Source organism: the organism of the source record quoted next, unplaced genomic scaffold (genome assembly GCF_019419815.1).
Source record: "Pyrus x bretschneideri cultivar Hongxiangsu unplaced genomic scaffold, Pyrus_bretschneideri_v1 Contig1, whole genome shotgun sequence".
Lineage (NCBI taxonomy): Eukaryota > Viridiplantae > Streptophyta > Magnoliopsida > Rosales > Rosaceae > Pyrus > Pyrus x bretschneideri.
The window spans coordinates 9,756,692-9,779,271 of NW_025999390.1; the positions used below are offsets into that span (position 1 = coordinate 9,756,692).

General features: G+C 37.4%; 4 protein-coding genes across 4 annotated transcripts; all 4 read right to left on the reverse strand.

The window, feature by feature from the left end:
* Nucleotides 1-1,183: 1,183 nt before the first annotated feature.
* Nucleotides 1,184-4,318, reverse strand: LOC103949144 (probable protein phosphatase 2C 27). Its single transcript, XM_009360246.3, has 4 exons — nt 3,868-4,318; nt 2,824-3,021; nt 2,489-2,700; nt 1,184-2,174 (listed from the first exon to the last, which is right to left on the reverse strand). Exons 1-4 carry the CDS (start codon nt 4,054-4,056, stop codon nt 1,613-1,615), a joined length of 1,161 nt encoding a protein of 386 aa, XP_009358521.2. The 5' UTR covers nt 4,057-4,318; the 3' UTR covers nt 1,184-1,612.
* Nucleotides 4,319-7,196: 2,878 nt separating this feature from the next.
* Nucleotides 7,197-9,353, reverse strand: LOC103949145 (40S ribosomal protein S11-like). The gene is made up of 6 exons (XM_009360248.3): nt 8,834-9,353; nt 8,684-8,724; nt 8,426-8,526; nt 7,808-7,952; nt 7,598-7,687; nt 7,197-7,496 (listed from the first exon to the last, which is right to left on the reverse strand). Exons 1-6 carry the CDS (start codon nt 8,843-8,845, stop codon nt 7,406-7,408), a joined length of 480 nt encoding a protein of 159 aa, XP_009358523.2. The 5' UTR covers nt 8,846-9,353; the 3' UTR covers nt 7,197-7,405.
* A 3,910-nt stretch (nt 9,354-13,263) lies between these two features.
* Nucleotides 13,264-15,200, reverse strand: LOC103930762 (40S ribosomal protein S11-like). The gene is made up of 6 exons (XM_048584699.1): nt 14,904-15,200; nt 14,754-14,794; nt 14,496-14,596; nt 13,878-14,022; nt 13,668-13,757; nt 13,264-13,566 (listed from the first exon to the last, which is right to left on the reverse strand). Exons 1-6 carry the CDS (start codon nt 14,913-14,915, stop codon nt 13,476-13,478), a joined length of 480 nt encoding a protein of 159 aa, XP_048440656.1. The 5' UTR covers nt 14,916-15,200; the 3' UTR covers nt 13,264-13,475.
* Nucleotides 15,201-15,341: 141 nt separating this feature from the next.
* LOC103949147 (ubiquitin-like domain-containing protein CIP73) lies at nt 15,342-22,072 on the reverse strand. The gene is given in 17 exon segments (XM_009360249.3): nt 15,342-15,565; nt 15,676-15,762; nt 15,959-16,341; nt 16,683-16,748; nt 16,751-17,101; nt 17,209-17,338; nt 17,420-17,491; nt 17,588-17,752; nt 17,996-18,168; nt 18,269-18,338; nt 18,464-18,625; nt 18,773-18,844; nt 18,959-19,065; nt 19,287-19,367; nt 19,546-19,663; nt 20,715-20,858; nt 21,856-22,072. Coding segments are annotated over 16 exon segments (2,169 nt in total). The 5' UTR covers nt 20,838-20,858; nt 21,856-22,072; the 3' UTR covers nt 15,342-15,556.
* Between the last annotated feature and the right edge of the window lie 508 nt (nt 22,073-22,580).

Below are 22,580 nucleotides of genomic sequence, written 5' to 3' on the forward strand. Positions count from 1 at the left end.
GGAGGTCAATTAACCTAGATGAAATCGCACATTTCCCTGCAACGCTGCGACACTAGGTAGTAAGCCGCCTTATTGGCTGATCTTGGGATCCACGACCAGCAACAGTCTTGGAAAGATTCCCCCTTCCTTTTGCGCTTCACCAAAGCGAGGAAAGCTTCCCAACTGCCCATAGTTAGCGTATTCCTGAGGCAAGAAATTGATTCCGACGAGTCGGACTCAATAATGACTGAACTCCATCCCTGAGGTAAATGTCTTTTCGCCCTCACTCAATCCATCGAACGTCGTGAACAAATTCATGTACACTTCAATCTAACAACCTACCCGAGTGCACCAAAAACACAATTCTACCCTCATAAGTCGAGACATGGGTTCGGCCAGCTTGATGAAATCAGTGAAGAAAGCCATTATTTCGAAATTTCAACGTGCTCTTCGAATGTAGATGGAGGAATTCAGCTGCAGAAAAATTTAGATTGTGCTGATGAGACAGATGAGGAACAAGAGGAGGTTTGTTAGGGCGATATAAGGATCAAACAGTGCCATCACCACAGGGAGGTTCCGATTGCTTGGATGGCGAGGTGAGAGAAATCGGAATCTCCCTGTGATGACAGTAAAGATAAATTAATGAAAAGGGTGGAGATTGAGAGTAACTGTTCGAATGTAAAGAGAACTGTTGGAAGCATTGAAAGATGTCGAAGACTACTTCCGGGCGGTCGTATGATTCTGCTTTGCATGTTTCAGGATGTTAGAGACATGGCTCAGAAGCAATCTGCCTCGCTTGCAATCTGTCGACATGTTCAGCTGGCCTAGATAAGCTGCCATATAAAGCAGTGACGGGCCCTGAGGGATCAACAACGCAAGGAGCGCCAACAAAAGAGGGAGGTCGATAAGCTTGCCAGAAGACTCGGGAGGAGGATTTTGTGCAAGAAACAGACTGAAAGAAACAGATATGGATCGAGAAGAAGAAACTTCATACTAGTACGCAAAAGACGCGTGATATCGCTGTGAATGGATTTCAGATGCGGCTTTCTAAAGTTTTCAGCTCCATGGTTGAGCTTTTCGACTCCATGGCTGAGTTGTTTTCAGAGGCTGCTACGGAAAAGTCTGGTCGTCCAAGCAAAAATGCAAGCAGGACTCGTGAGAAAGCGAACGCCAGATGAACAGTATGCGTGCTAGGTTTGAAGAATGTTACGAACATAGTTTCTCTTTTCTTTTAAAGTACATAATTACGTACTTTCATTCGTATACTAATAATAAGGATTACAAATTTTGCAGAACAAGAATTACGCATACATGCCTTAATCATCTAAGGTACAACAACGGCCAATCTCTACGTGTATCCGACCAGCCTGATTACCTCAGATATCCAACGCGAAGCTTTCTAACTCTTCTGTCCGCCAATACGGTACAAGTATTTATTCCAAAACTTGATAATACGAACATCTTCTGCATCCTTCATCTCTGGAACAGATTGGTGCACCGGACATAAAAGGGAAGCGAATTGGCAGTCCGTTTCTGGATGAATGTATATACACAAGGCAAACTCTGGTCCATTGGCTGTATTATTGCTGACCGGTTGCCCATCAGGGAATTATTGACAGATAAAGGAGTAATTCTATCCATCTAAGAAGAATTTGAGATTCTGAAGTCCCTCGGCAGAAATGCTTCGTCTGAATCTAGGTCTCTCTACCGCCACATGTGGGGGTGGCTCCAAGTGGAAACTCACCATAACAAGCGTCAAATTGTCCGTTGCTCCCCGCTTTATTGCCTCCTCTACTATTTGCTTGCAGCACAACTTCACATCATTGTGCTCTTGCAGTCTCCTTCGAGCGAAATCAACAGCATTTTGGCTGGTGAACACATCCCATATCCCATCAGTGCCAATGATCAAAAACTCATCGTCTTTGCTCAGTGTCGTCAGTTTAAGTTCTGGTATAGCGCTTAAGGGTCCGCCCCTTTCACCCGCGTCCTTCATTCCTTCAAGATGCCAATTACCTAATGCACGGGTTACACCTAACTGACCATTTAGATAACCATCATCAATATATCCACCCAAGGACTCAACACGCATTCTTTCTTTTGTGCAACATGGCCTATGATCCTTTGACATTTCTATAGCCACTCCACATCGTGATAATACAGCCCGGCAATCTCCGGCATTTGCCACAAGCAAAGACCTGTTAAAAATAATAATTTCACGGTGAAACAGGCTAATTGCCACACAACAGTTCTAATAAATAAAAAGCTAAGAGGTCACAAGAACGGGGCATGAGAAGAGGGCATGGATACTATTTTTATTTATATTTTTTCTCATTAAACAGACACAATTCATTTTTCCGCGTAACGCTGAATGAACGGGCCTATGAAGTTTTTTCTCTTATTAACCTGATGGCCAAGACTCGTAGTGAAAGATTATTCAACACACTACTTGTAATTCAACACCGTGATTATAAATAACAACCAACCTACACCACAAGAACGAGTTCCTTACCTCCCAAATATCATTGCAGTGAGTGCAGTTGTGCCAGAAGCAAGGGAAGCCTCACGAGAACACTTCTTTGCAAACGCAGCATCTGTCTCCATAAATGACCTTGTTATCACCTTTTCAAGTTCTAAAGGAAAGTCAGCATCCTCAACAATGACTCTTGGTAAATTGTCACGAACAAAGTGTGCTGCATCCTTTCCTCCGTGACCATCAAACACCTGTTTATTCAAATTTCCATTTACATCATTAAGACTGGTGAAAAAACAGAAGTCTGAACCGTTACGAGCTTTCATTGGGATGGTTTGAATTGTCGTAAACAGAAGAGGGCGAGAAAAACTTACACCATAGAAAGAGATAGCTTCCTCGCTGAGTAGATTATAACCAAACTTCTTAGCTAAGTCACCAATGCATAAATGAGTATCCTCCATATGGGTTCGACCCCCAATATCAGACCACTCTCCTGACCTAAGGGCAGGAACAAAGTTGAACAGGCTCTGCTTTCTGTCTGCAACCACTGTATCCTCATCTATGCTTTCAAGCTAAACGGCAGCCAACATGAAGGAACTCGGATCATCATGTGAAGGAATACAAGTAGAAAGACCAAGGAAACAAAGTTTCGAAATTTATATTCAAGAAAGTAAGGAAAAGTTTCATCCAAGCATCATATGCACAGTTTCAACGAAAAAATGTTTTCCAACCACAAAATTAATGCACAAAAGTTTACATGGCACCTAAACGTCAACGCCAACGGATTCCACCGAAAGGTTGGAATATGATTCATATGAAAAGCTACTAAACCAAAGTCAATACATAACAAGCATCAATTCCCTCCCTATTCCACAATCCAAGAAATCTTTGAAGGGAATAGCCTTAATCATAATCATACGTAACTTTTGTACACGAATCGCCTCACGATCAATGAAAGCGAAACTCAGAAGTGAAATTTACCAAATAGGGTTGGTTTTAATATGGAAAAACAACTTCCATCACAGCTGAAGAGAATAGGATGGCTCAAGGGTTCAAGCAGAAAACCTTCCTGTAGGATGCAGCTGTACAAACTATTTACTACAGAAAAATGATTTGAGCAGTACAGGGATATAAAAATTAACTAAAAGCTAAAGTAAATAATCAAGGGTAAAAGTTATTTCCAATCATCAATCCCATAAGAAAACAAAGACCCAGAATTCAAGTTTAACCATAAGGTCCTAAAACGCTTCAGAACTGAGACAAACTCAACAAAGCCAAGCAGTCAAAGGCCCAGAAGTTTAACCTTGAAATGAATTCAACAGGGTTTTCGAAAGACTGGACTCAATTTGGGTCCTAAAAAGTTTCAAAATTGAGAGAAACCCAATATATTTAAGCAGTCAAAGGACAAGAATTCTTACTTGAAACGAATTGAGCATGTTCTGGGTACTTGAGCTCACCACAGCAGGAGTTTCCCGGTCCAAATTCTCCTCCGTCCGGTCGACTTGCAGAGACCACTGCTCGTTGTCATTGTCGTTGGAATCGATGTTATTGTTATTCTCCATGTTCCCCATTTCTTGACTGAGCTGTTCTGCGTCTATCAGGCACATGCTTCTTCTGATGAAAACGTTAATGGCGGTGCTGCGGAGTTGCTGAGAGAATCGGAAAGTAGTAAGAAACAGAGAGGGAAGAAAAATATAAGATTTGTGGATGACTCCGGTGAGAAGATTCTGAGAGAACGTGAGTGAGTGGGAAATTGGGGCCTCTGGTTATCGTAGTAGTTGTTGTTGTAGTCTCTGAAAGAGAGAGAGAGAGAGAGAGAGAGAGAGAGAGAGAGGAATTCAATTCAGACTTTGTGGGAAAGCGTGGTTGGAAACTAGTTTGATTGGGTTCTTATGATATTATTATTTTTTTTTTTCCCACTTTCAATATTCAAATGTTTTATGTTTATTTTCTTTGACAAATAATCGGATATATACGAAATTCATTTAAACTATGTCGAATTGTCGACGGAGGAAGATTTGAATTCCAAACATAAAATATTCACAAATGACCTCCAAAATCTATCAACATTTGGAGTTAAACGGAATTATTATCCTTTAAAATTAATATTTATAATAATAATACACGTTTTACTCGTTTTACTATACATTGTTAAATAGTATAAGTTATTTTTAATTAGCTCATATACGCTTGTTAAATTAATTTTTTTAAATTCTTCCGTGCACATTTAACTGTTAAAGTTTGTACGTCAAGCATTAATATTTTTTAATATTTTTGTTGAATAAGTATCTTTATTTTATAAGATCACAGAAATTTAGAAAATTTGATCTCATATGAAAGAAGTGTCCTCGAAAAGATATAAAAGCTGCCTTTATTTTGTTTTTAGTTATATCTAAATTGCCATTTGACTAAAATGATTAAATGAATGCCACAACTAAACAAAAAAAAAAAGGTTCCATTTAAAAATGCCTTAACCACTAACTACTTAATAATTTGGTCTTTACCACCATTAGCCAAATTATCAGTCTTAATCGTCCCTTTTTTACAAGATATTATCAGATGCGTTGGGCATATGTGGGAATATACTATTTTGAGTGCAATGACCAAATTCATTTTAGAAAAAAGTAAATATGATTGAAACTTTTCTCACTCATTCATTGTTGATTACCGTTACATTAGTTTGGTTTAATAGACTTAAGGTACAAATTTTGAAATTTAAACTAATCTAACGACAATCAATGAAAAATAAGCATCACCTTCATTTTAAAAGACGAGCGAAAATGCACTCAATAAATATAAAAAATTTCACAAAAAATTATGTTATATCATGCATTGTTGTGGGATTCATTAACTGAACTTGTTATTTACAAAAATCATAACTAAGACCAGTCACTTACAAATATAAAAAACACTACTAAACTTAGTACGGAGCGACTAAACTAAAAAAGAGGTCAAAATAGAAGAATGTTTGGCTAAAAATAGAAGAAAAAATCTACAAGGATGGGATTTGGGATAATCTTCCAAGATACAAGCAACTACATATGCTGGGTTTTGTTTCATTGCATGACTTTCCGTAACACATAAGACAAGATTAGTCGGTTTGATTAAGTTAACACATAATACTTAACCCAAAATTATTTTATTTTTTCACTAATTTTTTCTTTGCTTGTTCATCAAGTATCGGAATTTGATGGGTGGAATTCTACTATCCCCACGACCTTCTAATCCATAAGATTCGTCCAAAGCCTCATAAGTTGAAAGACAAGTCACAGGAGGAAGTGTGTCTAATTTAATTTGGCAATAATTGCCCCCAAAAAAGTTTGAAAGTGAAACTAAAGGACACATTCATTGAGAAAATGATAATGCAAGACAAGGACATTGGATTCTTGAATGTAATCGAGATATATAGGTTTTCTCTATGTTCCTCGTCATGAGAGTAAACAGAAAGAAAAAAGTAATCTCATTTATATTTAAAACAATAGAAGGATAGTTAGAAATTTACTTACATTGAGAACTACGTAGTTGGGATATTTACAAGTTCTTACAAGATGATGTGTTTTAACCTTTTCACATAAACAGTAAATAATTGACTTGAGATAATGCAACAGTGTCAGCTTAGAAGTCTTTCATGCTTTTTCTTTTGCCTCTACGAAGGGTTGCTTGCTTCAAAACCATCCACTACCCTACAAGTTGTCCACCAACACCTTATTTTTGGACATTTACCCAATTCACGTGGACGTGGTTCAAAAGCACTTTCAGGCTTTCTCCTTTTATGTGGGACAAAAAATTGAAAGTAAGGAAAAGGAGAAAGGAGGAGCCATTTCTTCCTCTTTGCTGGAATATTTAATTGTTAATAGTGGGTAATTAGCTTATTAAACACAGAAGGAATCTTCCTAGTCCGCTGCTTACTTAACTTCCAACACAAGGGAGGGAGACTAATACGCGGTCGGTAGGAGCCTGACGTGGCATAATATTCCCCACCTTACGATTTCATACGAGAAACTTAAAATACGTAGGGATTGTCGTATTATGCCGACTAGACAATAGATATGCGATGGATAGAAATTTCAAACACTCATTTTCACATGTGCACTCAACGTTTGTTTTTAATCAACAATGAGTATACAAGGCAAAACAATCATTCAGAGTCTTGACTTCCTTGATGTTTACTAACACAAAAATAAATAAATAAATAAAAATATCGATCTCACCTTCAAACAAAGAATGAGATAAACTACGGTTTAGTTTATTACTTCTCCTATTCCGAAGTACTTTCATTCATCGATTCTTTACTTGATTCCTAATAACCAAATCCGTTACGAAGTGAATAAATCAAAGGACAATAACAATGATAAAAGTGTAAAAGAAGAAAACGTGTGAAAATCAACCTTGTGTGAATGCAATCCCATTCTGATAGTTTTTTTTTCTTTTTTTTTTTCTTTGGAAAAATATGATTCCGATGGTTTGGTTAGCTATCCAAATCTGGTTTTATATTTTCAGTACAAAATCTGGGTTGACTTTAAATTACGAGAGAATTGTGTATCGGCCCAAATGAGCGCTGCCCATATTACTCTGAATTTGGGCCGCTACTAAACACATCCACTTTGTTACGTACCCACCGCACCCTACTAGACTATATAATTTATAAGGGAGTCAGCCTGGTGGTGGTACTGGCCGGCCGGCCGTCCGTCTGCGGCGGTGACACACAAGGAACTATTCATTTCAGCTCACAGCACACGCACTATAATTGAAACAAAATGGAAAGTAATCCTATTCTCAGAACCATGAAGATCATGAAAACAACAAAACTTAACCAGTACACCGAAAACTGGAGTAAAAAAACAGGGGTAAGTCACTAATCTCCTCAATTCTCTAACATAATCATCTTGAGCAAAACCCAAAATGCCTACAGCGCCGGCCTATAACGCAACTCGAAGTTCCTAAAAGAAAAAAAATTCAAATTCCAGCAAAAGCCTTCTTGCCAGTGCCGGAAGATCCGGTAGGTGTCACCTTCAAGACGTTGAACCTCTTAGTCTTGGACAATGGCCTGAACATTGGTGAAGTACAAAAAGAAAATCGACAATGAGCACAAGCGGCCAGACTATATTCATAAAATGAAACTAAAAAGGAGCTTCTAAGGTAAATCACCTGCACTGGCCGATGGTAACGTGATCTCCTTCCTTCACACGGAAGCATGGAGATGCGTGGGCGGGTATGTTGGAATGTCGTTTCTCATATCTTAAGCAAGCAACAAGAAAACAAAATTTCAGAACGACGGCATAGAGGATGGTACTTTTTAATTTTCCAAAATGACAACAGATATTGAAGGAAAAGAAAAAAAGAATGCAAACATCATACCTTTGATACTTTTTGATATAATGTAGATAATTTCTTCGAACAATGATTGTTTTATTCATCTTAGCACTATGGCAAGTTCCAGCTAAGATACGGCCCCTGATTGAAACATTTCCAGTGAACGGGCATTTCTTATCAATGTAAGTCCCTGTAAGAAACAAAAAAAATGAGATGTTGCAACCGTATCAGCAAAATACAACACTCCAATTGGTCAATGCTGACACAAAAAATAAACAGGAAAGCTACTAAAGCTCAATTTGGAGTGAAACTATGACCCGAACTTTGGAAATCCCAAAAAATAAGCATTTCCAGTGATTGATTCAAAACTCAAAGTTATTTCACGTAATAACACTCGCGCATATAGTCTCTAATCTGCTTAATTCTTCTAATTGAAAGGTAATAGTATACGCTAATGAACGACATAGTGACATACCATAAGGACTTTAACAATGCAAATCACTATAAGAATGATAATGCAACATTACTCAAATACCACTTTTTAATCAATCAGCCTACAAAATTACAACTAAACAATCATATACCAAAACGCTTCGAATTCATTTCATGGCATAACTTAAGCTACTATACATAAACGATACATAAGTAAAGATAGAGAGGGACCTTCAATGGCATCCCTGGGGGTCTTGAAACCGAGCCCAACGCTCTTCCAGAACCGGTTACCGCCCTTTCCGGGTCTCTTCCCCTTCCCAGATTTCTTAGAGCTGATTAATAAATTCGATTACAGCAAAACATAAATAAATAAAAATTATAAAATAGGACCCAAATGTGAATGCATAATTAAGCAAAACAAAATTAGAACAACCAAATCTTAATCCCAACAAAAAAAATGAAATTTATTTGATTAACCAAACCAGTTACCTGATGAACACTTTGGGCTGCTTCAGAAACGCCTTCTCAGTCTGCAACCAAAAATGTCAAAAAAATCAAACAAAACGACTGCTATAAACATCGACACGGCGCCATTTTGGATACAATAACAACTAGCAGGGATAGAAGAAAAGAACCGACCTGTTCCGCCATGATCGAAAGCTCGAGAGGAGTCCAGGTGATAGCGGAGGAGGCGATTCAACGTTCCACAAAACCCTAGCCCTCTCGTTTGCGCGCCGCCCCGCGCTGTATTAACATAATTTATAAAGGCGCGATTTGGGTACGTTTAGGCCGGGTGTTTTGGGCCGACTCCAACTCTGCGAGCCTTCGTTTTCGTTTCAGTTTTATCTAGGTTTTTCCAATTACGAGCATATTACTACTCTAAAGCTACATAAAGGCAAAGGTTTGAACTTGAGACGTAGTGTTTGAAGAGGAATATTCACTACCGCAATTCACTGCTTGCGGGAGAATTCCTAACCAAAGTATATATCCGCCTTCTAAGGATCAAATAATCCATGGAAAACTAGGTGCTAATTAGCAAAGACGAAATTCGGTTTCCTGATATTTAAGTTATGTAACACTATGATATTATATCCGCTAAAAAATGTCTCGATAGTATCTCCACAAATCGAAAGAAATTTTACACCATCTCGCATGAAGTGAAAAACAAGAAGCAATCTGTGTTGAAAAAAAAAAATGGCATACTTAACGATTGTGCTAAAAAACTTTTGTACACGAATCACCTCACGATCAATGAAAGCGAAACTCAGAAGTGAAATTTACCAAATAGGGTTGGTTTTAATATGGAAAAACAACTTCCATCACAGCTGAAGAGAATAGGATGGCTCAAGGGTTCAAGCAGAAAACCTTCCTGTAGGATGCAGCTGTACAAACTAATTACTACAGAAAAATGATTTGAGCAGTACAGGGATATAAAAATTAACTAAAAGCTAAAGTAAATAATCAAGGGTAAAAGTTATTTCCAATCATCAATCCCATAAGAAAACAAAGACCCAGAATTCAAGTTTAACCATAAGGTCCTAAAACGCTTCAGAACTGAGACAAACTCAACAAAGCCAAGCAGTCAAAGGCCCAGAAGTTTAACTTTGAAATGAATTCAACAGGGTTTTCGAAAGACTGGACTCAATTTGGGTCCTAAAAAGTTTCAAAATTGAGAGAAACCCAATATATTTAAGCAGTCAAAGGACAAGAATTCTTACTTGAAACGAATTGAGCATGTTCTGGGTACTTGATCTCACCACAGCAGGAGTTTCCCGGTCCAAATTCTCCTCCGTCCGGTCGACTTGCAGAGACCACTGCTCGTTGTCATTGTCGTTGGAATCGATGTTATTGTTGTTCTCCATGTTCCCCATTTCTTGACCGAGCTGTTCTGCGTCTATCAGGCACATGCTTCTTCTGATGAAAACGTTAATGGCGGTGCTGCGGAGTTGCTGAGAGAATCGGAAAGTAGTAAGAAACAGAGAGGGAAGAAAAATATAAGATTTGTGGATGACTCCGGTGACAAGATTCTGAGAGAACGTGAGTGAGTGGGAAATTGGGGCCTCTGGTTATCGTAGTAGTTGTTTTAGTCTCTGAAAGAGAGAGAGAGAGAGAGAGAGAGAGAGAGAGAGAGAGGAATTCAATTCAAGACTTTTGTGGGAAAGCGTGGTTGGAAACTAGTTTGATTGGGTTCTTATGATATTATTATTATTTTTTTTTCCCACTTTCAATATTCAAATGTTTTATGTTTATTTTCTTTGACAAATAATCGGATATATACGAAATTCATTTAAACTATGTCGAATTGTCGAGGGAGGAAGATTTGAATTCCAAACATAAAATATTCACAAATGACCTCCAAAATCTATCAACATTTGGAGTTAAACGGAATTATCATCCTTTAAAATTAATATTTACAATAATAATACACGTTTTGCTCGTTTTACTATACATTGTCAAATAGTATAAGTTATTTTTAATTAGCTCATATACGCTTGTTAAATTAATTTTTTTTAAATTCTTCCGTGCACATTTAACTGTTAAAGTTTGTATGTCAAGCATTAATATTTTTTAATATTTTTGTTCAATAAGTATCTTTATTTTATAAGATCACAGAAATTTAGAAAATTTGATCTCATATGAAAGAAGTGTCCTCGAAAAGATATAAAAGCTGCCTTTATTTTGTTTTTAGTTATATCTAAATTGCCATTTGACTAAAATGATTAAATGAATGCCACAACTAAACAAAAAAAAAAAGTTCCATTTGAAAATGCCTTAACCACTAACTACTTAATAATTTGGTCTTTACCACCATTAGCCAAATTATCAGTCTTAATCGTCCCTTTTTTACAAGATATTATCAGATGCGTTGGGCATATGTGGGAATATACTATTTTGAGTGCAATGATCAAATTCATTTTAGAAAAAAGTAAATATGATTGAAACTTTTCTCACTCATTCATTGTTGATTACCGTTAGATTAGTTTGGTTTAATAGACTTAAGGTACAAATTTTGAAATTTAAACTAATTTAACGACAATTAATGAAAAATAAGCATCACCTTCATTTTAAAAGACGAGCGAAAATGCACTCAATAAATATAAAAAATTTCACAAAGAATTATGTTATATCATGCATTGTTGTGGGATTCATTAACTGAACTTGTTATTTACGAAAATCATAACTAAGACCGGTCACTTACAAATATAAAAAACACTACTAAACTTAGTACGGAGCGACTAAACTAAAAAAGAGGTCAAAATAGAAGAATGTTTGGCTAAAAATAGAAGAAAAAATCTACAAGGATGGGATTTGGGATAATCTTCGAAGATACAAGCAACTACATATGCTGGGTTTTGTTTCATTGCATGACTTTCCGTAACACATAAGACAAGATTAGTCGGTTTGATTAAGTTAACACATAATACTTAACCCAAAATTATTTTATTTTTTCACTAATTTTTTCTTTGCTTGTTCATCAAGCCTCGGAATTTGATGGGTGGAATTCTACTATCCCCACGACCTTCAAATCCATAAGATTCGTCCAAAGCCTCATAATTTGAAAGACAAGTCACATGAGGAAGTTTGTCTAATTTAATTTGACAATAATTGCCCCCAAAAAGTTTGAAAGTGAAACTAAAGGACACATTCATTGAGAAATTGATAATGCAAGACAAGGACATTGGATTCTTGAATGTAATCGAGATATATAGGTTTTCTCTGTGTTATTCGTCACGAGAGTAGACAGAAAGAAAAAGTAATATCATTTATATTTAAAACAATAGAAGGATAGTTAGAAATTTACTTACATTGAGAACTACGCAGTTGGGATATTTACAAATTCTTACAAGATAATATGTTTTAACCTTTTCACATGAACAGTAAATAATTGATTTGAGATAATGCAACAGTGTCAGCTTAGAAGTCTTTCATGCTTTTTCTTTTGCCCCTACGAAGGGTTGCTTGCTTCAATACCATCCACTACTCAACAACTTGTCCACCAACACCATATTTTTGGACATTTACCCAATTCCCGTGGACGTGGTTCAAAAGCACTTTCAGGCTTTCTCCTTTTATGCGGGACAAAAAATTGAAAGTAAGGAAAAGGAGAAAGGAGGAGCCATTTCTTCCTCTTTTCTGGAATATTTAATTGTTAATAGTGGGTAATTAGCTTATTAAACACAGAAGGAATCTTCCTAGTCCGCTGCTTACTTAACTTCCAACACAAGGGAGGGAGACTCATATGCGGTCGGCAGGAGCCTGACGTGGCATAATATTCCCCATCTTACGATTTCATACGAGAAACTTAAAATACGTAGGGATTGTCGTATTATGCCAACTAGGCAATAGATATGCGATGGATAGAAATTTCAAACACTCATTTTCCCACGTGCACTCAACGTTTGTTTTTAATCTTTGATAATGTATTTCCTTATCAACAATGAGTATACGAGGCAAAAATAAATATCGATCTCACAATGAGTTATCAACAATGAGTTTACTAACACAAAAATAAATAAATAAATAAAAATATCGATCTCACCTTCAAACAAAGAATGAGATAAACTACGGTTTAGTTTATTACTTCTCCTATTCTGAAGTACTTTCATTCCTCGATTCCTTACTTGATTCCTAATACTAAATCCGTTACGAATTGAATAAATCAAAGGACAATAACAATGATAAAAGTGTAAAAGAAGAAAACGTGTGAAAATCAACCTTGCGTGAATGCAATCCCATTCTGATAGTTCTTTTTTTTTTTTTTCTTTCTTCTTTGGAAGAAATTGATTCTGATGGTTTGGTTAGCTATCCAAATCTGGTTTTATTTTTTCAGTACCAAATCTGGGTTGACTTTAAATTTGGAGAGAATTGTATCGGCCCAAATGAGTGCTGCCCATATTACTCTGAATTTGGGCCGCTACTAAACACTTCCACATTGTTACGTACCCACCGCACCCTACTAGACTATATAAAGCAGTCAGCCTGGTGGTGGTACTGGCCAGCCGGCCGTCCGTCTGCGGCGGTGACACACAAGGAACTATTCATTTCAGTTCACAGCACACGCACTATAATTGAAACAAAATGGAAAGTAATCCTATTTTCAGTACCATGAAGATCATGAAAACAACAAAACTTAACCAGTACACCGAAAACGGGGGTAAAAAAACAGGGGTAAGTCACTAATCTCCTCAATTCTCTAACATAATCATGTTGAGCAAAAAACCCAAAATGCCTACAGTGCCGGCCTATAACGCAACTCGAAGTTCCTAAAAACAAAAAAAATTCAAATTCCAGCAAAAGCCTTCTTGCCAATGCCGGAAGATCCGGCAGGTGTCACCTTCAAGACGTTGAACCTCTTAGTCTTGGACAATGGCCTGAACATTGGTGAAGTACAAAAAGAAAACCGACAATGAGCACAAGTGGCCAGACTATATTCATAAAATGAAACTAAAAAGGAGCTTCTAAGGTAAATCACCTGCACTGGCCGATGGTAACGTGATCTCCTTCCTTCACACGGAAGCATGGAGATACGTGGGCGGGTATGTTGGAATGTCGTTTCTCATATCTTAAGCAAGCGACAAGAAAACAAAATTTCAGAGCGACGGCATAGAGGATGGTACTTTTTAATTTTCCAAAATGACAACAGATATTGAAGGAAAAGAAAAAAAGAATGCAAACATCACACCTTTGATACTTTTTGATATAATGTAGATAATTTCTTCGAACAATGATTGTTTTATTCATCTTAGCACTATGGCAAGTTCCAGCTAAGATACGGCCCCTGATTGAAACATTTCCAGTGAACGGGCATTTCTTATCAATGTAAGTCCCTGTAAGAAACAAAAAAAATGAGATGTTGCAACCGTATCAGCAAAATACAACACTCCAATTGCTCAATGCTGACACAAAAAATAAACAGGAAAACTACTAAAGCTCAATTTGGAGTGAAACTATGACCCGAACTTTGGAAATCCCAAAAAATAAGCATTTCAAGTGATTGATTCAAAATTCAAAGTTATTTCACGTAATAACACTCGCGCATATAGTCTCTAATCTGCTTAATTCTTCTAACTGAAAGGTAGTTGTATACGCTAATGAACGACACAGTGACATACCATAAAGACTTTAACAATGCAAATCACTATAAGCATGATAATGCAACATTACTCAAATACCACTTTTTAATCAATCAGCCTACAAAATTACAACTAAACAATCATATACCAAAACGCTTCGAATTCATTTCATGGCATAACTTAAGCTACTATACATAAAAGATACATAAGTAAAGATAGAGAGGGACCTTCAATGGCATCCCTGGGGGTCTTGAAACCGAGCCCAACGCTCTTCCAGAACCGGTTACCGCCCTTTCCGGGTCTCTTCCCCTTCCCAGATTTCTTAGAGCTGATTAATAAATTTGATTACAGCAAAACATAAATAAATAAAAATTATAAAATAGGACCCAAATGTGAATGCATAATTAAGCAAAACAAAATTAGAACAACCAAATCTTAATCCCAACAAAAAAAATGAAATTTATTTGATTAACCAAACCAGATACCTGATGAACACTTTGGGCTGCTTTAGAAACGCCTTCTCAGTCTGCAACCAAAAATGTCAAAAAAATCAAATAAAACGACTGCTATAAACATCGAAACGGCGCCATTTTGGATACAATAACAACTAGCAGGGATAGAAGAAAAGAACCGACCTGTTCCGCCATGATTGAAAGCTCGAGAGGAGTCCAGGTGATAGCGGAGGAGGCGATTCAACGTTCCACAAAACCCTAGCCCTCTCGTTTGCGCGCCGCCCGCGTGCTGTATGAACAGAACTTATAAAGGCGCGATTTGGGTACGTTTAGGCCGGGTGTTTTGGGCCGATATATTTTGGGCCGACTCCAACTCTGCTAGCCTTCGTTTTCGTTTCGGTTTTATCTAGGTTTTTTAAATTACGAGCAAATTACTACTCTAAGCTACATGAAGGCAAAGGTTTGAACTTGAGACGTACTGTTTGAAGAGGAATATTCACTACGGCAATTCACTACTTGCGGGAGAATTCCTAACCAAAGTATATATCCGCCTTCTGAGGATCAAATAATCCATGGAAAACTAGGTGCTAATTAGCAAAGACGAAATTCGGTTTCCTGATATTTAAGTTATGTAACATTATGATATTATATCCGCTAAAAAATGTCTCCATAGTATCTCCACAAATCGAACGAAATTTTACACCATCTCGCAAGAAGTGAAAAACAAGAAGCAATCTGTGTTGGAAAAAAAAAATGGCATACTTAACGATTGTGCTAAAAAACTCGATAACTTTTTCACGACAATGAGTACCGTTGCTTGAACCATCGGATCATGACTACTCCTTCTGCATCGAAGAAAAGCCATACTACTTGTAAACATCACAAAAATCAAAGAACATAGAAGTACGAGAATGAAAATAAAACTGATTTAGATTTTCATCTACATCGTCGTCACCTTTTGGCGTTTTGAAGTAGGAAGATTTGGTTCAGATTCTTCAGAATCACTCCGCTGACGGGATGACCCAACATCGGAGGTCTCAGCCTGCAAAACACATAATCGTCTTATGTTCATGCATTATCACTTTTTAAATTTATCATTAACATTTTGTTTCAGCCTAACATCAAGATTTTCTACAACTTAATGTGCAGGTATGCTTTGTTTGGCCATTCACGAGAAAAAGGGCACTGAATGTTGGCGTAAAATGCCATGAAAATGATAACTGGTGTAGAATACGTACCCTGGTGGGAGAATCTTGGGACATTCTGTGCTCAGAAGAATTTCCTGGCTCTCCCCCTGTGGCTTGAGATATGAATGGCATGATTTCATGAAGCAAATTAGACAAAAATATTCCTTCATCGGTGGCCCTTGGTTCTGCTTCCGGTGCAGCCACACCACCACTAGATGGCCTTGGCTGATCTGGTACAGAACCTGCAGTCGCTCCCTCGGCACTGCCGTCTTCTACATGAATTTCACCACTCGGAAAGAGGGTCCTTATAAACTGTAATATACTACCTGGGACCTGTCTCTCAGATTCTTGGCTGTTTGGGGTTCCGCCAGCTGATAAAATATTGATACTGACACTTCGTGCGATTGATGGTCGTCTTACATTGGGAGCTGATCCTGCAGGAAAAAGCCACCGATGAATACACTCAACCAATTATAGCATCTTAACCACAAGGGTTAACTAATTAGAAGAGATGAACAACTCAAATCAAGTCCTTTGATGAGCTACTGCCTCAATCAATTCTTGTGCGTAAGACCTTGGACGAGCTATGTGTTATTTTTGTTGAACCAACCTTTTTCTTGCTACTTCACAAATAACATAGTATAACAAATTAAGAGCCATGCAGTATCTAAAATATAAAGAACAAAATATCTGAGAAAATTCTGGCACCGCCATATTCACTGACGGAGCTAGAAAACAAATTGTCCTCTCCTGGCACAGCCAGAGAGTATATTACCATCTCTTGCAGGATCTGCAGCATTTTGCCGTTCTGCTGCAGATTCAGAAGACTGAGGATCAGTATGAGATTGGCAGGGTGACGATCTCTGGATGCTGGAGTTCCTTGTTCACTATTCACATTCCCAGAAGCTACATGTTGAAACCTTCCAAGCAGTGGATAGTATAACCCTCCCGAAATACCAGAAGAATCTGATGGTTGGCGACTGAGGGAAGCAGGGACTGCTGAAACCATGGTCCTGATTGGCATTATCCTTACAGCCGGATCTCCAGCAAAAGCTGAACCACCTGAGACCCTTGAAGTGGCTTGATTAGTAGGATTTTCACTGCCAGAACTTGTTACTGGGTTTCTTTGCCCTGAAGGCTGCTGAGTCTCCCCTTGTTCATCTCGAGTGGCATCGGGTGTGGTTGCCGACGAACCTTATGGATACAATGAATCATTCTTAAAGTTAACTTCTACTTAAGCATTAAACAAATGTAAACCAAACATGGACGGAAATAGCCTGGGAATAAATAATAAAAGGCACCTCTTCGTATTTGTATATCAATACGCCTTGGATGAAAACCAGTACCAAGTCCACTAACAAGACCAGAACCAGGCTGCACGGCTCCCATGGGGATGGCACCAAAGTTCGTTCCAGATTGGAAAGGAAGAGGCTGGCCAAATATGATTCAGTTTCAGTCAGTATAAATTAAACTATTTTCAACGAGGTGTTAATTAAACGTTTAGAAAATTACCTGAACCATAATGGGATTAGGGCCAGTAGGGGATATGAAAACTGCAGGTCCAGCACTAACCACCGCGTCAGACTGCATAAGATGACCCAGAGAAAAGTTTAGAAGTCAGCTGATATCTAAATGGACAAAATGACATGACAAGGAAAGTGCAATTCCAGGAAACACTACCGGTGCTTGACCCATTTGCAATGTCATGGTTGTACGACCAAGTTCAAGTAAAAAGGCACCTAGGTTATGAAATAAAGCTCCAGTTCTCGATGCACTAGCTTGGGCACTCAACCGTGCTGCAGAATCAGTCACATTCACTTGATTCTCCAGTTGACTTGCAAATTGCTGCCAAGATGTAACATGAAAATCGCAATGTCTTTTTGTTTAACATGATAAATCAAACAGCTGAAAGCTAGTAGCTAATATAGAATCTCAGTAACTAGATTCTTCTGCTTTAAACAATAAAACTGCTCATTTGTGACAACTAATGAAAAATCAAGCTTCCAACCACAAGTCGTCAACTTGGAACACAAATATATGTACTTGCAATAATATAGCGAAAAATTACAATGACACATAAGAACGCACAAGTAAGGATTCTCCAACTTGTTCAGCGAGTAATTGTCGAGTAGAACGCATGATTTCTGCCAACGATGCAGGAGTGGAGAGCCCCTCTTGCCTTATCCCTGAACGTGATGAGGAATTGGAGCTTTCTTCAGTCCTATGAGAAGCAGTTGCTTGATTGCTTCCCGCATCTCTGTCTGTTGTTAAATGAGTTGACACTTAAACTATTTCAGCAAACTAGCACCATTTGTGTAACAACTTTATGTTAATAAAAATTCTTGCCCATAGAAAACTCACCAATAGCCTCAAATTCACGCCTCATATGACTCAGATATTGGGTTAAAGTGGTCAAAGAACCAGGAATTACCTGCAAAGATCACCGATAAAGCAGAATATTTATACTATTGCTTTCAAAGAGATTCATTAAGTTAAAGATCAAAATATGCAAGAAGAATAAAACTTAATGAAACAAATTGGAAACTTTTAACTTGCCAGAGGTGGCAGGGCCCCCAAAGGAAATGATGTTGAATGGCTAAAAGTCCCATTTGATCTATCAGATGGACCCCTTGTGGCAGTTTGTTCAGATTGAAATTGGGAGAAATCAAACATACCACCGAAACCCGATGTCCTTTCTGGCCTCTGCGGCCCATGTTCCTTCAGCATATCAACCATCCCCATAACAGAGTAAGAATGTAAGCATAAAAGTACACATAAATTTATAATAACAAATGATATACATATGCACACACAGAGTATCCATTAAGTGATATTAGCTTCAGAAATTTTCAATTTTAAATTTACCCTGACTTCGATCCCTTCACTGGCACCTGCAATATTTGGCATTCCTATAGAGCCGAGAACAGCAGAGATTATCTACTCAGACACAGAGACAAGGAGGAAATCATTACCATGAATTTTTTTTTTTTCAGTTATCATGAAATTTATTTACACCATGTAGAAATACAAATTATTTTGTTAGAGACACACCCGATTGATTTCAGGTGCAAATCCATCCCCTTGAGCAGGCATGCTGAAAGTTTCAATGACAACACCAGGGCCAGCATGACGGCTTGAACTTGAAGCTGGATCAGTTCCTACACACAGTTGGTAGAATGAAAACAATGTCAATGATGTTAATAGTTGAATCAAATATCTAGAAGAGAAATAAGGTTTTCCATTAATGTTGGACTACCAATTTTTTGAAACAGCCCATGAACCCAAACTATCAGGTAGTTTGCAAACAATGTGTCCATATCTAAAACATGTTAACACACAACACATAGAATTGTAGAGTACTAATAGTATTAAGATCAACCTGGATGATCTGGTAACCCTTCAGCTGATAGTGGAATAGGCTGTCTCACAACCAAGTGTAAGGTGTGACCATCTTCAACATCTAAACTGTGTTAAGGAAATATCAAATGTGTACATGAAAAGCCGGTGAGTGAATGGAATTGAGCCTATGAAGCCTACATTTTGGGAAACACACACCCACAGAGAATCCTAAGTAATGTAGAGGTGCCACAAGGTTTAAAACTCAAAAATTCTTCCACAAAACAAAAAGAATAGGATACGATAGGCAGAGAGAAGCTGATCATCCTTTAGAACTTTTCCTCGGCATATCAGTCGTTGTTGTTCTGATAGCACACCAGTGACAGAAGCAACTTGTTCTTTCAAAGCAGGAACTGGCATCTGCAGTTCAGAAAACACAATTTAGTATGGGTACTTGGGCAGTGCTATCCACACACTCCTTTTTACCTTCCACACACTCCATGTTAATTTCTATCCTTTCATCCTCTTCAATTCATTCGATCTGACAGCAGAAAATTGAAAGGGATGTGTGAAAGGTCAAAAGGGTTGTGTGGATAGCACCACCCTTAGTAAATTCAAACCTGTTTGGAAAACTTTTACAAAAAAATGTTACCGGCATATTCCACGGGCAATATTCCTTCACAAATAAGCTTCAATAATTATTTTAAAAACTAGGATGAACTGTCAATTAGTCCCTGAATTATCATCTCAGTGAAAATTAGGTCCCAAAACTATTTTTTCAGAGAAATCAATCCTTAAATTATAAAAATTTGCCAATTACATCCCTAATATTATATTCGAAGCTACTATATTCAATTTTCCGTCAATTTAAGTCACGTTAGTAGCATGTGATACACATTGAAGGGTGGATTGATAGTTTTTCATAAAGAAATAATGTATGGATTTAACTTTGGAGGGTAATTGGAAGTTTTTCATAAGAAATAGTGTAAGTTAACTTTGGAGGGTAAATTAGAAGTTAGATTCGCAACCTATATGAAATGTTAAGGGCTTATAGGCGAGACAATGATGGTATTCCACTCTAAAGTGTGTCCAATGACTTAAGTTGACGAAAAATTGAATAAAATAGCTTTGAATATAATAGCAGGGATGAAATTAGCAATTTTTAATGAATTTAGGGACTTATTTTACCTAAAAAATAATTCAGGGACCTAATTTTCACTAAGATGATAGTTCAAGGACTAAATCGGCACTTCACCCTAAAAACTATGTCAAATGCACAAGTAACTTTTCGAACATTTCGAGTTTTCACACATATTAGCACTTTTAACTCGAGGAAATTATCTCAAGCTGTTGGGAACATATTATATGGGTACACTATATTCACATGGGGTACAGTGGTAAAGATTGTACACAAGGATGTAAGTGTTGCCCAAAAGCAGGAGATATAATAAAAGATCACTAAAGAAGCAACCTGTTTATCCACCCTGAGAGTATAGGTTTGTGAATCCAATGTTTTTATTTTAATCTCAATAGTGGCTTCAGACCCTTCGACCTGCTCACCGATGAGAATATGTTCACTACCATTACTTCCCATTCTCCTCAGACCGCAATGAACCTAGAAAAGAGCAAGAGTATAAATCATAAAACAGCCCTCTTTCTCCTTATTATAGGTTGGGGTGGAGAAAATGGAGCATTCAATCAACTACTACTTAATAATATAATGGCATTGATAATCGACAATGAAAAAAAAAATGAGAAAAAGGAAAAACCATTAATGTTATAAGGCATGCCCATCTCTAATTAACGGTAATGCATAATTGTAGTAAAAACATGGGTAGCAATTCTTGGTTAATTCCCAAACCACAACATGTATTTCCAACGAAAAATTCATATATACAATGTGTTTGATTTTCCATAACCTAAGCCAACTTCAACACGTGATTTTGTACAAATACAAACTCCTTGTCACTATTCTGAGTTAACAACATTGCACTCAATAGTCTGCACACATGCAAGGCAAAGCATAAAAGTTAGTATTCATTACAGTTAAATGCCGAATCGCATCACTACAATTTATGACCAAAATCTACTCATCTGCTCCACAAGCAAACATTGCAACGGAACTACAAGGAAAGTAACAGCACTCGTATCACAATTTCCTGTTCTCTTTTTTACTTTTCAATGGCACATTCCATGACCCCTTTGACTTTGATCCACTCTCACCAGCTATCACACATAAACTTCGTTCGAACTTTTTAATGCCGAAACAAGATTTGGTTTTGTTTGATTCAAACAACTTTGAATGAACAACTTTGGTTTTGTTTAATCGCATGCAATCTCTCAAAACCTGAGTAAAGTGAACACCCTTTACTGATACACACGAACAGATGATTACAAAACACATCCTAAACAAACAATAACCTAAATACCAACAATCCTAGGATTTCTGGAATCAAGAACAACCAAAACAAAAAACCTTAGAATTTCAAAATCTAAAAAAATCCAGAAGGGCAATACATTGAAACACAAAAAACCCAATTGAATCACCAAATTAACATCGAAAAAAAAAAAAACGAAAAACACAATACACAGAACATGATCATAGTTCTTACCTAAAATATAGAAACTCCGATAAGCTTCCAGAAGATGGGGAAGCGTGACAAAAGCCCTAGAGCCGTGGACAACTGTGTACAAAAGCCCTCGGAGACACAGAGGTTTATACGCAGGTGGTCTCTGCCACTGAGATTTTTGTGGGTCGTCGTCCGCTCTGTCACTGTGTGGCAAATGATGGAGGAGGAGGGCAGGGCAGGATGGAAATACTGGTGTGCTAACTTTTGCCTAAATTGGTGGGGGCAAAATCGACCGGTAAATATCATTTTTACCTCTGCATTTTCACTGTCGGGATTGGGGTTTTTATCACTGTTTAGAAAATAAAATAGAGCACGTGCCGTTACGTCACGGATGATGAAGTTTTTTAAATCAAAACTAATCAAGTTCATACTATAAACTCATCTTGGTCAATCTATAAGTCGCCATATTTGCTATTCGTCAAATGTGGAGAATACAAACTCGCGATATTGTAATTGGATCCAAACTCAAAAGCTTAGGACGGGTTTTTGTGTTGTCTATTCTTTTGTTCTTTTTTCTTGAGCAATGGAAAAACCTTATTCAAATACATATATTGACGTTTTGAGAAGTTGAAAAAAGTTATCAAATAAGTAACACGCACTACTCAAATAAAATTATTTACAATAATGTTAAGGATCACATTATTGTACCTCACGATGTGGCAAATGGTGCATATAATCAATATCAAATGAGATAAATCTATTAATTG